The sequence below is a fragment of the Camelus bactrianus genome, chromosome 8, assembly GCF_048773025.1.
Source record: "Camelus bactrianus isolate YW-2024 breed Bactrian camel chromosome 8, ASM4877302v1, whole genome shotgun sequence".
NCBI classification, from domain to species: Eukaryota; Metazoa; Chordata; class Mammalia; order Artiodactyla; family Camelidae; genus Camelus; species Camelus bactrianus.
Genome location: NC_133546.1, coordinates 14,621,910 through 14,636,598, shown reverse-complemented (window position 1 = coordinate 14,636,598; position 14,689 = coordinate 14,621,910). Strand labels below are relative to the sequence as shown.

Sequence of the window (14,689 nt, the reverse complement as noted above, 5' to 3'; positions counted from 1 at the left end):
CAAGAAGAGGAAATGGTGTGCTATCATTAAACAATTTGTGATGAAAAACAAGATAAATGTAACTTTGAATTTTCATTGTAAAAATATAATAAACCAACATTAAGTACTATAGAAACATTGACTTCCTTTGAAACCTGAGCACACTTGATAAACTCCACAGAGGTGAAATAAAACTCATTCCAATTTCGATGGAGCACATCAAGGTGGCATTTTATATGGAGAAAGATATTGTTAACTACTCTGATTTACAACACTGCTCTGAACAGAGCCTTAACAACAAGAAAGAGGTCTGTAATTTGGGTTTTACCTTGTGGGCACAAATGATACAGCCAAGGCTGAGGATACAGAAGTGGGGCCAGACTAACGGCAGGAGGCTTAGGTATTATGGGTCAAAATCCATGTTGGTTTTTCTGTTTGTTTGCTTTTGTGGTTTGTTTTTTTTTTTTCATTGTATTTTTCTTAATAGCAACAATTTTGGAAAAAATTACTCACAACCCCAATATGGTTGTCTTCATTTTTGGTGTGTACTGTTCTAGTCTTTCTCCTTCTAAGCAGCTGATAGTAATTAACAGCTACCATTTATTGGGTGATTTCTTTGTACCAGGCAGTGTTTTTGAGCCACGGTTTTGCTCAACTTTCAACAGCCTCTGAGGCAGGGACTGTCATCTGCCTCACACTCATTAGGAAACTAGGGTCGGAGAGGCTAGCTTAGTTGCATAAGATCACACAAGTGATAAATTTGTTAGTCCAAATGTCAGCCCAGATCTGTCTAACTGAAAAGTTCTGTCCTTCCCCTGTACTTGGGGGGCATTAGATGTATATTCTGGTTTTAAATAGTAAATATAAAGATACATCCTGAATTTAACCTACTAACTTATTAATATATTCTATTTATTGATATTTATTCATATATCCCAGCATTGCCAGTGTCACTGTATAAACTTCACAGTTGTCATAACAGTTTCTCAACCTCTACTATTGGACATTTTACTTCATTACCACTTTTTTTCACCATTATTAATAATGCCATAATAAACTTCTTTGCTCATACTTTTCCTTTAGCATAGTTTTCCTAAAAAAAAAAGTACTTCAGGAGAATGAATATTTTAATGGTCTCTGCTATCTTCTCTGATTTCCAAAAAAGTGGTATTTACACTTTCAGTGACCATGTAAGATTATATTAAGTTCTCCATTAGCATGTCAATGTAAACGTAAACTTCAGAGTAAACTTATTGCCAATTTAATCAGTATAAGTTGGTATTATCTGCATCTTGATTACTTCAAAGGTTGAACATTTTTTCATAATTATCAACTACATGTCCTCTTTTGGGAACTGTGTTCATATCCTTTGCTCATTTCTTTTTGTTTTTCCTCCTGATTCACATAAGCTTTCTATTAATATAATAAATGCTTTAATCTCATATTTTCTCAGACTCATTTGCAATTCCTTTTGTTTCCTGACATAATGAAGTTTTAAAAAATGTGTATATAACACATTCTTTCTCTTTGTGATCTCTTGATTAGAAAGTTATCTTCCCCCCATATGTGTAAGAGCAAGTTTATTTCCTTCAAATCTTCCTATGTATGGAGTAACCTATGGTGTAATTTAAAAAAAAATTCCATTCTTTAACCCAACTGGAAATTCATTTGTGCGTGATCAGAGTTGCAGGTCTAAATGTATTTTCCCCACCATTCCCACCAGTTATCTCAATATTACTTATTAAGCACAATTGTTTGCTACTCTTCTATGATGTTTATTTATAACACAAAAGGGACAGGTTGAAAATGTGAGAAATGTGAGATAGGTCGAGCACGTGTGGAGAGATTAGTCTTGAACCTTCCTAAATCAACTCCTTCCTCTGTACTTGGGGGTGGCAGTGTGTGGGCTTGCAGAGGGGAGGACAGAGCACTGCCTGAAAACTCTGATTTTTCCTAACACAGAAAGAGTCCTGACTTCTCAAATTACAGAGGGTCTACCCAGAGATCCCAGTATTCAAGCTGAATGTCCAGTGGAAACAGCAATAGAGGTTCTGGTCCATGAGCCCTTGGAAACTATTCTCAGATTCCTCTGGGGTCCTAACCACTCCTGTCTCTTTCTCCTGCTGTTCTTCACATTCATCGGAGAACCCAGTGGCCCAACCTCTCCAGTCAGCCACGCAACCTAACCAGGGTCATATAACAACGTCATGTACATGGGTGCTGCCTTTATAATTCACAAAGCACGTCCACCATTGATCCTCACAGCAGCCTGGCTGGAAGGCAAGGAAAGCACTCAAGGCCCAAGAGGATTAGCAGGGACCCTCTTGTGGAAGAGCTTCAAGCCCCCTACTCTGACCTTTGCACACACTGCAGGCAGATGCTGTCATTTCAACACACCTCTCTCCAGCATCCTCCACTCATTCCCACATTCTCCCACAACCCCTACGGCCACCTACTCAGTCCCAGCATGGAAACCCAACCATGGATGTGTCTGCTTCCAGGTGGCCTGGTGCTGCTGGAGAAAGCACTCAAGCTGCTCCAGAACACAGCTCACAACTCACATAACACAACACACATAACATAGCTCACTACTCACCCAACACAGCTCACAATTCACAGAACAGCTCCACAGCTCATGTGCTACGAGACCCTCCAGAAAGTTACTTTCTGTCACTAAGCCTTTGAGTACAGTGGGGATTATAATAAGAATCCAGATTTTGAGGTGTTTTGAGGACAGAGTTCATGTGTCTAAGGAGCTTATAACAGTGCCAAACTCAATAAAGGTGGCAACAAACAGGGCTGATGGGACCCGCTATAAATTTGTGCTAGCCCATCCCACCTGGCCCCTCACCATTTCCTCATGATCTTCCCATTCCCCTCAGTCCCCTAACAGATTCTCTGCAAGAGCTTTTCAAAACCGTTTTCTTACTACTTTAGCCTTAAACTTCACCTGCTCACAAGATTCAAAAAAAGAAAACAAAAACACTCAAGAAGGAAAAACTTAGTCTCAGAAGCACAAAGAACTTCAAGAGGTTAAGGGTCTGGGCAGGGAAAACGCAGAACACTTGGCTAGGGTAACCTCTGCCCTACCTGCAGACAGAATGAGGGTGCTCTGGGTCTGAGCTGCACGCTTCGACGTATCCATACCACTGGGGATCTAAGTGTGAGCAAGACAGTGTTTTTCCAGAATAAAGACCAAGCCCAGTGGCCATTTATATGTACCCTTGACCATCTAGAAAACTGAATTTCTAGACAAACTCTCCCCAATGAAGGGAAGGGCTAAAAAGAAAGTGGAAGAAAAAATGACTCAGAATCTTCTACTAGTAAACTGAACTTTCCGCCCCCCACAGGCATATTCTTCCCTTGTTTATTTTCCTTTTGGTTTCCCCTGGCTTATAGGAGCTCTCCCTTTTGGCAATGTCGGTTTCTTCCAGATGGGCACTGAGAAAAAGGGAAAGGGATTTTGCTTCTTTGTGGCTGGGATTTTTGAGTTCCTGTTTGGGCAGAGGAAAGGGGTGTGTGTGTGTGTGTGTGTGTGTGTAACAGCCATGGGTGTGCTCAGGGATGCTGGTGGGGGTCCCAGTGAAAGCGCCTCCTGTCTCCACTTCAGGGAGAAAACTCTAGGATCCTTCCCAGGGTCTGCGTCAAGGCTGAGCAGTCTTAGGGTGACCTTTTAATGTTTATTCCCCTGGAGGTAGGTAGTGAGGTGGGCCATTGTAGATACAGATTTCCAGATCCTTCTCTTTAGACCCAAAGGTCATGGAGACTCCAGATGTCCAAAGTGGTTGAGGCTCTGCCCGTCTAATCTTGTTATGGTTTCACTCTTAGGTTATTACAAAGTAAACAGCAACAGAGTGCAGTCAAATACACTGAGCTGACCACAAGCAGACCCAATCAAGGTTTTAGTCCCTCAGTGACCTTAATCTCCAGCTGTTACAATTTTTTGTGTGTCTCCAGTATGTGTCTTGATTCTCATTCTGAGCATTCTTAGAAAGTAAAACTATAGAATGCAAAGCATCATTTTAAGCTCCTTTTCAAAAGGTGCCTTAAGCTTTCTTATTTTCAACTAATCAAGTCCCTTCTTTTCCCTCTTTACAAAAGAAAAGCGTACTTCATGGGAATCAGTTGGATCTACCTCAAAATAACCTGACACGTGTCTCTTCCCATTTATGTCTGATGAAAGCAACTACAGGTGGAATCATAGGGCGAGAGCCAAGCTAAGAAATCAGGGTGTGCTATGAGCAGCCTGGTATCTAATTAGATTTTGCTCTTGCAATTACTTGACACAAACCATGACTTATAAGAATCTTTGAGAATAAAATAAACTTTTTGTTTCCTGAACTTTTCTTCTCCTTTAAATTCGTGAATCCTCTCAGATCAGCCTCCTTCCCTAAGCTTAGAAAAATTCCAGAAGCAGCCTACCGTGCCTACTTCTGCCCAGTCTACTGGGGTTTCTCCGAAAACATCCCTAGGGTGAGAAATCAAAGCCACTCCTTTACATGCCTGCAAGTAAGTCAGTTAACTTGGATCGAGGGTGTTTCTTTTCTGACTCGGCTGAGGAGGTCCCAGGTCTCCTGCCTAGGCGGGTCTCCCAGATGCTGCTACCAATAGGTCCAAGGACAGCGACTGCAGGACCCAAGCGGCCTGGCCCCAGCCTTCTCCAGTGGAGCGCTTACCCAGCCGAAGCTCGGCTCGGCCGGTGGCCAGGGCGCCAGCTTCCAGGCCTTCCTGCTCGCCCTCCGGGACCCGGCTCAGGCTGTAGCTGCTGTAGCCGCGGTGCAGCGCGAACTTGCAGACGCTGCGGCCGCGGGCGGTGCAGTTGAAGAGGTAGCAGCCGAGCGCGGCGGCGGGGGCCGGGAGCCGCCGGGGCAGCTCCACCACGGCCACGGAGCAGCGCGGCTCGAGGCAGCAGGCCGCCACGCACTGCCGCCAATCCCGCACGGCCGCCGGCGCCCTCAGGAAGCTGGCGCCGGCCGCGATGGAGTCCTTGGTGCGGATGATGGCGTCCGGCATGGCGCTGTAGCCGCCGCCGCCCGGGCCCGGACAGCCTTCCTGCGGGCCGCCGCCCGTGCGCAGCTCCAGCTCCAGCTCCTCCTGCGGCCGTTCCTGCTGCAGCTGCCGGCGGAACTCCTCCAGCAGCTGCTCCACTCCCGAGAGCTGCGCGTGCAGCTCGGACAGCGGCGCGGAGGGCGACCCAGCCGCGCGGCCGCTGGGCAGCCACAAGCACAGCAGGAGCAGCCCGCGCAGCGCCCGGTGCCGCGGCGGCCGTCCGCGCCCCGAGCCCGCGCTCTCCCGGGCGGCGGAGGCCATGGCGACCGGCAGCAGAGGAAGCGAGCCGAGGCGGGGCCGCAGAGCGCGAGGAAGGCGGGAGAGCGCGAGCCCTGCGGCCCTCCTGCGCTGCCGCGGCGGGTGCTAGGCCCCGGCGCCTCAGAGAGCGGCCCGCCCGGGGCCCGGCTGCGTCCCCGAGGCCGCGGGCGCGCAGTCGCCGGCGGGAACGGCAGCAGCTGGAGGCATGGCCAGCCCGGCCTGGCACCGCCTCTAGTCCTTTCTGGGGGCTTCTGGGCGCAGCGGCGCCTGTCTGCCCCAAGCCGGGGGGCGCTTGGTGCGGAAAAGGCGACCTCGGCGAGAATCAGCACCCGGGGAGGGAACAGTGGCCCGGGGGCGGGGCGCGCCAAGCCCCGCCCACCACGCCCTCTCTCTGCTCCCGTTGACCCCGCCCACACCCACCCATTTCGCGGTTGAGGGAAGTAGTCTTGGCGGGAGAGCGTCCCCTAGAGGGATCTGCGCCCCCTGCCCTCCGAGTCTGGGCCGGGTTTGTGTTTAACGCACTGCGCGTTATTAGTCAGTCCTCCTTGGGTGTCAGCTCAAAGGGTTACGCGCGCTTGGGGAGAAGGGGAAGGGGGTTCACAAATCCTTGGCCTGCTCCAGAGGCAGGGCGTGCTCAGCTAGGAACCGGGGATCACCAGGCACCATCTTCAACCCTTCATCCCCAACGTCCCTGACTCTCCCGATCTTAGGTCCCCAAGATGTTCGGGGGCAACGTAAGGCGGCGGCGCTGTGGAAAAGTACACAAATAATAGTCGCAGTCAGTCACTTTTACCCAGACATAACTATAAGTCTGAACACAGGCCATTCTGAGTCCTCTCTACAGCGCGAGCAGAGGCCATCATCTTGGGTCTTGCAAGATCTACAGAGTTGTGTTCTACACGACATAATAAGGTACATGAAAATGTCCAATTCAGGTAATGCTACCCGAGAGTCTAGCTGCCTGTGACCAGCTCCCGCTTCTTGTTTATTTCTGAGCCCATTTCTGTAGATTCAATTTTCTCCTGATTATGAATCATATTTTCTTCTTTTGACAGTTTTTTTATTAGAAACTTGAACGTCGTGAATTGTACATTGTTAAGTGTCTCTGTTTTTTAGGAGGGCAAGAATAAATCACTGGATAGGAAAATAGAAGTCTTTGCTATAATTTTTATTTCCAGAGCTGACATTTGGGAACCCACAGCTTTCAGGTCCAGAACAGAGTAGGAGGCAGAATTAGAAGGTAAAAATAGAAAGAGAAAAGGAAAAAAACTAACACAATATTTTTGTCATTCACGAAACATACAGTAAGTTTCTGAGTGACTTTGAGGCTGGAAAAAGAAAAAAAGGCCTCTTAGCCCTGAAGGTTGTGTCTGGAGGCCAGCACTTTGGGCTCCAGGTTCTTCCGCTGTAAGACGTTTACCCCACACGACTGCAGCCACTTTGAGATGCCCAGGAAGCAACGTAAGGTTTCCTTTTTGCCTTACACCTCAGAGCCTGAGAAAGCTCGTTATGAGGAAAAATTTTCACGTGTGGTGAAATTCTCCTTGAAGGTATTCAGACCCAGCAAAACTTCTAAAACTAGTTATTATAATAATTATTAAGTATTAAAAATAAACAGATATAATAATATAATGTTAACTAACAATTGTATATGATCTCCCAGTTTGCAAACTCTTTCATGACATGATTTCATGTAGCCTTTGCAAAGGCGTTAGATGGACATGTGACCTCACTCCTATCTTAGGGACAACGATGGAGCCTCAGTACAGAATGAGACCCAGCTCATTTCTTCCATGGTGGGAGGACAAGAAAGACGGGGACAGGACTGCATTTCTCAGGGACAACATGTCCAAGCCCTTCCAGCACAGCCAAAGTTTCCCCACCTCGCTAACTTCACAATCTTTTGAAAAAGTGGAAAAGACAATGTTTTGTTTACGGTTAAGAGTGGTTATTTCTAGGGTATCAGATGGGAGCACTGAAGGGGAATGTTCACATTTTGACTTCATAAGATTTTATATCACTTGAATATTTTACAGTGATTTGTGATAAAGGAAATAAATTATCTCCAAATTCTAATTCTTTCTCCTTTCAGTTTTTTAGAAATAAAATATCTTTGATTTGAAAGCTTAAATGTCACAACCTTATGAATGGACAGAAGAATTTTTATGTGAGGATATAAATTCAGGGCTGTGATCTGAATAGATGGAGATGTGTCTATATTTTAATGATCTCCAATAGATGGAATTGAGATTATTAAGGGAAAAGGTCCAGCAAACTGAGATTTGCACTTTGTTGGTAGATTATTGTGTGTTGGAATCAGATTGTCATCCTAGTGACTGACTTAAGTGCTTTATAGGCATTTTAAAAAGTTAAACTAGTGCACGTGAAGTGCTTAGAAAGGCATCTGACTCATGAAAGATGCTCAATAAATGCCAATAAATATTATATCACATTCCTCCTTTTAATTTTACAGGTAAAAAACCCAGGCCCCACAGAAATGAAGAAGCTTCTGCACAATTAGAAGGCGCATAACCAGCTGAAGCCGGAATCTCCCACACCCGCCAGCCCAGCCGTCATTGCACTAAGATTCCTTCCCATCCTCACCCTTTTCATGGCGTCTGCTCTGCCCACATCCCTGGAGGGGCAGCCCCAGCTCCCAGGTGACCCAGGCCCGTCCACTGCTGATGGACCCATGAGGAACCCCTGTCCCGAGCCCAGCGATCAGACACTGTCTCCCAGGAACACAGAACTTAGATTCGAGGGACAGTGGAACCAGTGAGGGAAGTGAAGCTGGGAACCAGGTGGGGCCACCAGGTTGGGCAACCAGGTGGGATCCTGTGAGGGACGATGGGGCAGAAGAGCCGCTCAGCAGAGGGGACACAGGGAGTGGCGGGAGGGGCAGGAAGAGCTCGGGGTACACACAGCCCTGAGAGAGGGAGAGAGTGAAGGCAGGAGCTGCCTGACCACTTCCTAGTCCCCGCGGCTCCCCTGGGCGCCTCCCGGGCCTCCTCCTTGGATCCGTTGCATGGGCTTGTACGCCTTGCAGCTGAGTGATCTAGATTTGTCCTGGTAAAATCTCTGTGGATTGCGAACAGGAGACACTCACTTCAGACTGGCCTGGGGAAAAGGGGTCACAGTGGGTGGGCCTGTGAGACGTGTCACAGGCAGGGCAGGAAGGGCAGCTGGGCCTGAAGGAGGGCCTGGGCCCCAGGCAGCTGGTCCCAGGTGCTGCTTCTCCCTTCAGGTCAGGGGGTCCTGGCTCTGCACCCCTCTGTGCACATGATTCCTGCTTCTCTCAGAGTCTGAGGGGTTGTGAAAAGTCGAGACATGCTCTTCAGTCCTGGAACCACCTTTTACCCTCAGAAAAGAAACAGGTGTTTGTGCTACATTCTGGATCATTTGGGCTCCTGCCTGTTGTCTCCTGATCTGAGATGCTGCCCACCAACCTTTTTGTCTTCTTGTTTGTTATTCTCTCACCTGTCACATCAGCAAAAGCAGTCAAACGAGGCCAAAGAAGACAAAGTCGGAGTGTGTCACGGGCACACAAAATCTCTCAGGTGCTGGCGCTCCCACTGAAGGGAAGGCCTGTGAGAGGCTATAGGGAGGCCCCTCCCAAAGGCGGAGGAAGATTTTCTTCCCCCTTCAGTCTAGCACGTGCTTCCCTGGGGCGGCCTGCCCCTCACCTCTGCTCAGCTCAGCTGTGGCACCAACATTCACTGGAGCGGCCCTGACCTGCTGCTGCCCGAACATGCAGGCCTACAGCCCTCAGGCTCAGGGAGCCAGAAGGAGGCTGAGTCAGCAGCACCCAGTCCTCTGGAGGGGCCCAGCCTCCTTGAAACCCTCACTGTGAGACCTAGTTTCTAAAAGTGGCCTTTTCCCTCCTTACTGGTTCCCCAACCCCCTTTGCTCCTGGGAGTGCAGCATAAATCCACTGGCTTGGTTGAGGTAGTTAAGCCCTTCTCATATTTTTCTCTGCCTGGATCGGCAGCCAGACTGTCATCAAGGGTTGGGTTTTGCCAGTAAGAGGTGGTGAAACATCGTAACCTTCTCACGGTCCGGAGAAGGAATATCAGATAATGGAACAGCTGTTAGAACATTAGGAAAATTGTTGAGCTAAATAATGCTGACCTCAGAGAACAAAAAACGTTTTCACCAAAAGACAGGGGAGCCCTGGGTTAGACCAGATCAAGAAAACACTCACCATAGGCCTTGTAGAACTCTGACCCTGGCCCCCACAGGAGAAGGTACTTTGCCCCTCCCCTCACTGCACTATTGTGCTGCCCAGACCAGCCTCTGCTCCCAGCCCGACTGTGGAGTGTGGGGGCTCAAGACATAGAAAGTGCATTTCTATGTAGAGCTGGATCAGTGGACAAGAGCTTAGGGGAGGCCTGTGGCTCACCTCTCCCAAGTCCTTGCCAGATCATGACCTGCCCAAGAGCCACAGGCCAGCCTGCTTCTCACCTTGGGTGGTACGTGACCTCCTGTGGTTTCTGATGGTGATGCCAATTAGGACTAAACTGACGAAGATGGATGGGATGACCCATGCCATTAACTGGAGGTCTGTAGACTGCTCATTATCTGAGGACAGTAATGTTGGTGCTAAAACAAACATAAAGCAAAAACCTTATCAGATCTAAAAATACACCTTCCTCAGCACCTTCTGTTCCCGGAGAGCACATGTCCCCCCACATAGTGACTGACTCTTTATGTGAAGTCACCCTGCCAGGTCCTGGGGAGGAAGATGAACAGACGTTGTGCCTGGTCCTCATAGAGCTCACATCTCTCCTGAGGGAGGCAGCAAATGTCCATCTGATTACCATTCAGGCAGACATGCTTGCTGGGGAAAGACCTTTCTGAGGACAGATCTGGGGGTGCTTAATTCTGTCTGGGGAAGGTGGTGAGGGCTTCGTAAGAAGTGACATTTGAGCTGATAAAGATCACAACAGGAAGGAGAGAAGGAAGGCCTGGAAGCACAGTGATGCCTATACATTTGGGGACCATCTAGCAGTGCAGGGGGACTGGATCATTGGTTATTGGGGGGAGGGGGCTCGGGGCTCCTGAGCTGAGGGAAGTGGGAAGGGAAAGGAGGATGGTGGGAAATCCTATCCTGTGCCCGTCACTCACTCTCCAGACAGGGAGACCACTAAGAAATCAATCACTCAGTCAATCCATCATCTTTTCAATTCCACACACATACGTGCTCACATCTGCACAGGGAAGGCAGAGCTACTACCTCCTCCACACTCTGCTCACTTACCTGTGGGCTCCGGCTCCAGCCTTTCCTCCCAGTGTTCTAGGAATTCCTGAAACCAGTGATTACAGTCTCCCACAGAGGTCTTCCTGAAATACTCTGCCAGTACCTGGTCGTTCTCCCACTCCTCGATCCCTGTGTCTCCAGGACTAATGACTGTCCACTTCATGTTCATGGCGTCAAGCAGGAGGGCTGTGTGTCTGTCGACGCTGAACTGCCAGGAGGCACCAGTGCATCGCTCTGCTTCACGCCGACAACACAGCTCGGCCTGCAGGGTGGGAGGACCTGCCATCCCACAAAAAGAATCATCCTGGACCCTCCGGAGCCCATCCTTCCCCAGTGGCTCAAGTGTCTCTGCACATTAGGGGCCTGTGTTCTTCTCCCCATGACTTGCCCGCTCTTGCCCATTAAGTGCATCGTGTTCTATGGTTGGACCCGTGGTCAGTTCTTTCAAATAAAGCCCCTTCCCTGCATGTGCTGTGCTCTGTCCCCTCTCTTGCTGACTGTCTCCATCTCCCCACCCACTTCCCACACTTACCCCTGGTCTTGTTTTTGTGTGGTTTCAAGACAGGCAGCATCATTCTGAGCTCTTGCCCCACCTCTGCCAGTGTCTGGCTCAATTCTGTCCATGCTTTGGTGGCAGTTACTTCCTTCCCCAGGAGACCCAAAGGTTTGACCTCGTTGCTGTCAGTGTCATAGTGGAGGAAAGGCTTTGTATCCACCGAGCCCTGAACCTCACACCAGGGCTGTCCAGGTCTGGACTGTGATTTGATGGTGAGGTCGAGACAGAGAGAATGAGCATCTGTGAGAGAGAAACATAGGGGTGTCCCCAGAGACGCCTCCTGAAGGGCCTGGCTGCAGAGGGAGGAGTCTCCATCCCAGACACCCTCCATCTGCTGCATCCTTAGTCCTACTTCACCTTTAACTGAGGATTAATAAAAAAAAATTCATGCTACCATGGACCCCTCAGGGGCACAAAATGTTGCCAGGAGGATTCTTCTGACAAATCTATTTAGCGTTAGGTTCCAAGTTCTGAGGTACAAAAAAGTACAAGACAGTCTCTATCCTCCAGGGACTTAAAATCTGCATGAACAGGCAGGACTTTCCACAAAGGAAAAGACACCATAGGACACATGTCACATACAGTAATCACTAAAGGCTTCCTGGAGTAAAAGGTAGGATTTGCCCACAGGGAGAGAGTTGTCACAGGAGCACTGGAGCAGGGATAACGCCTCTGGCTGGGGCCAGGCAAAGCAGGTGTAACATCCTGGGCAGCCAGCCCAGCTGAACCACACCCTCACTGTTCTAAGTGAGCACCTGGATGCGCACCCACCAGTGTGGTGCCCTTTCCCTTCCCTCTCTCCCTCCCATTCTCCCCTCTCCCCAGCCAGGTCTGGATCCCAGGACACTCACTGCCCAGAGTCTTGTCGAGTTTTATAAGCTGCAGTATCAGCAAAAGAAGACGTGTAGCGTGAGATGTCGGCAACATTCTTCCCAGCAGTTTTAGGACAGTAACCTACAAAAGAGGCCTGGTGTGCATCTATGTACCTTCACCTCTGAGCACTGCCCCGAGTCCTCAGTCCAAGATGACTGAGGAAGCTCTACTGAAAAACAATGCAAAGAACAATTATACCACGGGAGTGTTTTGCAAGTATTCAGAACGTAATTCCTCATTAAAAAAAAAAAAAGAGGTAACATTTAAAAGTAAATTCACTTTGAATAAACTTCCTCCCCTCTACAACCCCCTCAACTCCCAAAACCCTTTTCCTCTTGGAGCAAAATAATGTGAGCCCCTCTCTTCTCTTTCCACTCACCGTTTCCTCTAACCTCCGAGATAACTTCCTCTGGTTTTTGTTTTGTTTTGTTTTGGTTTTTTGCAGCTTCTTTTGTCTCTTTTCTGTCCCCCTTCCACCGTCTTCTCATATTTTCTCCGACCTCCACTCTCCCACTCCTAACCTTTCAAATTTTTTCTCTTTAATGATTCTGATTCACTCTCACCAAGTACACCCCACTGTTAAATCAAACTAGCTGCAGGTCGCTGGCATCCGGTGCATCAGAGACGGATGGACCGCCGTGCCTGGCGCCTCCTTGCGGGCGCTGGGCCGCACTCGCCTCGGCTGAGGGCCATCTGGTCCCGGCGTCCGCCTGCCTGCCTCGCGCCCCCGCCCGCGCGCTCGCGCCCGGTAAGTAGCCGCGGTGGCGGGCGCCGCTCCCTGCACGTCCGGCACGTACCCGGGGTGGCGAACCGGCTGTCTTCTGGCTCGTGGTCTAGCGCGTGCTTGTTTGTGAAAAAGAAAAAACACAAGTACGATAGAGTCCTAGAATCCTGTTAGAGCCGAGAAACAAGAAAAGCCAAGGCGTTATTAGCCTCTGTTCACCGGCAAGTAGCAAAATCCTCGAAAGGCACGGGAGGCGCAAGCTCAAAGCAAAGGTGTAGGACTTCCCCTTCTTCCTCACTGACTGGCAGCCCCGACCCCCTCCTGCCCGGCAGCGCCCCCCATCCCCACTTCCGCAGCTGTTCCCCCCACCCCACCCCCAAACTCCCAACCCCCTCGCCCAGGCAGTCAGTCGAGCAGGTGGGTAAAAGTCCGCGGGGCTCGGAGTTGGTGGCTTCGGGACGGCGGGAGAAGACGGAACCCTTGGGGGACCAGCCCAGGGGTCCTACTAGCCGTCCACTCCTCCCTTTCTCACCCGCAGCCGGGGTCCAACGCTTCCTGTGTGTAGGGCGCGGTCGTTGACAAGGGAGGCCCCGGGCCCGCAGGCAGCAGCCGGGCCACGAGGGCGGTCCTCGCCTGTCCCGGTGCACCCAAAGTTGCTCTCACAGCTTAGGAGATCGTCGGCATTTGCAGACGTCCCCGAGAGAAGTTCCGGAAACTCCCTTTTCTGGGTTTTCAATCTGGATCCCTCTTCTCTCGCATCACCCCCAGGCGTCCCGCGGCCCTGGCTCCGCCAGAGATGGGCCCACTGCGTCTTGAGCGGCTTGGCTGGGATCCCGACCCAACGCGGCTGCGAAGAGGGGCCCGGGCGGAGGCCGCGGCGCTTGGGAAACCGCACTCCTCCGGTGAGGCTCGCGGGGCCGGAACACACAGCCTTGGGAGGCTCGCGAGGGCTTGGAGCAGAACCCGAGTGCGAGGTTCGCCGCAGGGGCGCGTCAGGGACGCCCGGACGGTCACGAGCTTCCTTCCTCCTATCTGCCTGCGCGGGGCTTTGGGGTCCTGGACTGGAGAGAGGGACCGGCAAAGGGAAGCACTAACGACTTCCCAGTCTCTTATTTCCAGGACCTGTGGCCCTGTCCCTCACTTTTCTATCACCCCCTACCGTGTTTCCTAAATACTTCCTGACGCACTTTTCCCTACCCACCTGGCTGCTGCCACACGACAGTCATTCTTGGATGGGATTCCTTGTAAATTCAGTTAAATAAACAGATAGATAAAATAAAGTACATGACACCATGAATCTAATTTATTTTTCTGACTCTCCCTCCCCACTTTTGATTTCATTAATCTCACCGTGACTCTGTTCTAGGTTATCTGCGACCAAGGCCAGGACAAGTGAGAGGGAGCAGGTTGCCACCTCCACTCTCTGGCAACATTCCTCCCTGCTCCTCATCTATAGTGGTCCCCACATTCACCCTTGAATCTCCAGGGTCACAGATGCACAGGTTTTCCCCCAGCACACGTGCACCCACTCACTTCACACTGCCACCCACACTGACTCTGTTGTGTATTGATTTGATCTGATTTCAAATCTACCTGTTTATGACCTAAATGAAGTTGTTCTAATCCACTTGTTCATGACTAAGACAAAAATTTAGTTTTGGGTTGTTTTGATACAAGAATGATGAAAGATGTGTCAGAATGTCATCATCTCATCTCTGTGGTTCATAAGCACTTAGCAGCTCAGCTGCTGAAGATGCCTGTTGGGATTGTCAGAAGAACGTGTGGTGAAGCAAATATGGCGAAGGAACATTTAGGTTACAAATACTGAGGGTTTGTGAGGAGTATCCTAGCGTTTCAGACTGGGCAAAAGCTTCCCTTTGCTGATCTAGCTTTCCGAAGTTCTTCAGACTCTTGCTTCTCTTGGTGGGCAGTGGTGTTACAGGATGCAGCCGTCTCAGGAAAAGAAGGGACATGAGTTCCTGCCTTGGGGAGG

The 14,689-nt window shown here is 50.0% G+C and overlaps 2 protein-coding genes and 1 long non-coding RNA gene across 21 annotated transcripts in view; 1 reads left to right on the top strand and 2 right to left on the bottom strand.

Annotated features, from left to right (window-relative positions):
- The window catches only part of LRP11 (LDL receptor related protein 11), a 49,045-nt gene extending 43,613 nt beyond the window's left edge, over positions 1-5,432 (bottom strand). For all 6 annotated transcript variants that reach the window (XR_012508540.1, XM_074368173.1, XM_074368176.1 and 3 more), the window contains exon 1: positions 4,656-5,432. Coding sequence is in view for 5 of the 6 variants with exons in the window: in XM_074368173.1 (XP_074224274.1) it covers positions 4,656-5,289 (634 nt within the window). In the remaining variant the exon portion in view is untranslated. The remainder of the gene's footprint in view (positions 1-4,655) is intronic.
- Positions 5,433-7,726: 2,294 nt separating this feature from the next.
- LOC105077317 (retinoic acid early transcript 1E-like) lies at positions 7,727-13,547 on the bottom strand. Of its 14 annotated transcripts, none has more exons than XM_074368180.1 (7): positions 13,229-13,547; positions 12,770-12,863; positions 11,951-12,141; positions 11,076-11,339; positions 10,544-10,822; positions 9,748-9,885; positions 7,727-8,636 (listed from the first exon to the last, which is right to left on the bottom strand). In XM_074368180.1, the coding sequence occupies exons 3-7, from the start codon at positions 12,024-12,026 to the stop codon at positions 8,527-8,529; spliced, it is 867 nt and encodes a 288-aa protein (XP_074224281.1). In that variant the 5' UTR covers positions 12,027-12,141; positions 12,770-12,863; positions 13,229-13,547; the 3' UTR covers positions 7,727-8,526. The 14 variants fall into 14 exon arrangements, 13 of the variants coding, with proteins under 13 accessions (XP_074224281.1, XP_074224282.1, XP_074224290.1 ...); XM_074368181.1 differs by having other exon boundaries at positions 11,951-12,138; XM_074368189.1 differs by having other exon boundaries at positions 7,727-8,644; positions 11,951-12,053.
- Positions 12,586-13,998, top strand: LOC141578339 (uncharacterized). The gene is made up of 2 exons (XR_012508545.1): positions 12,586-12,720; positions 13,465-13,998. It is a non-coding gene; the product is annotated as an uncharacterized LOC141578339 (long non-coding RNA).
- Positions 13,999-14,689: the final 691 nt, after the last annotated feature.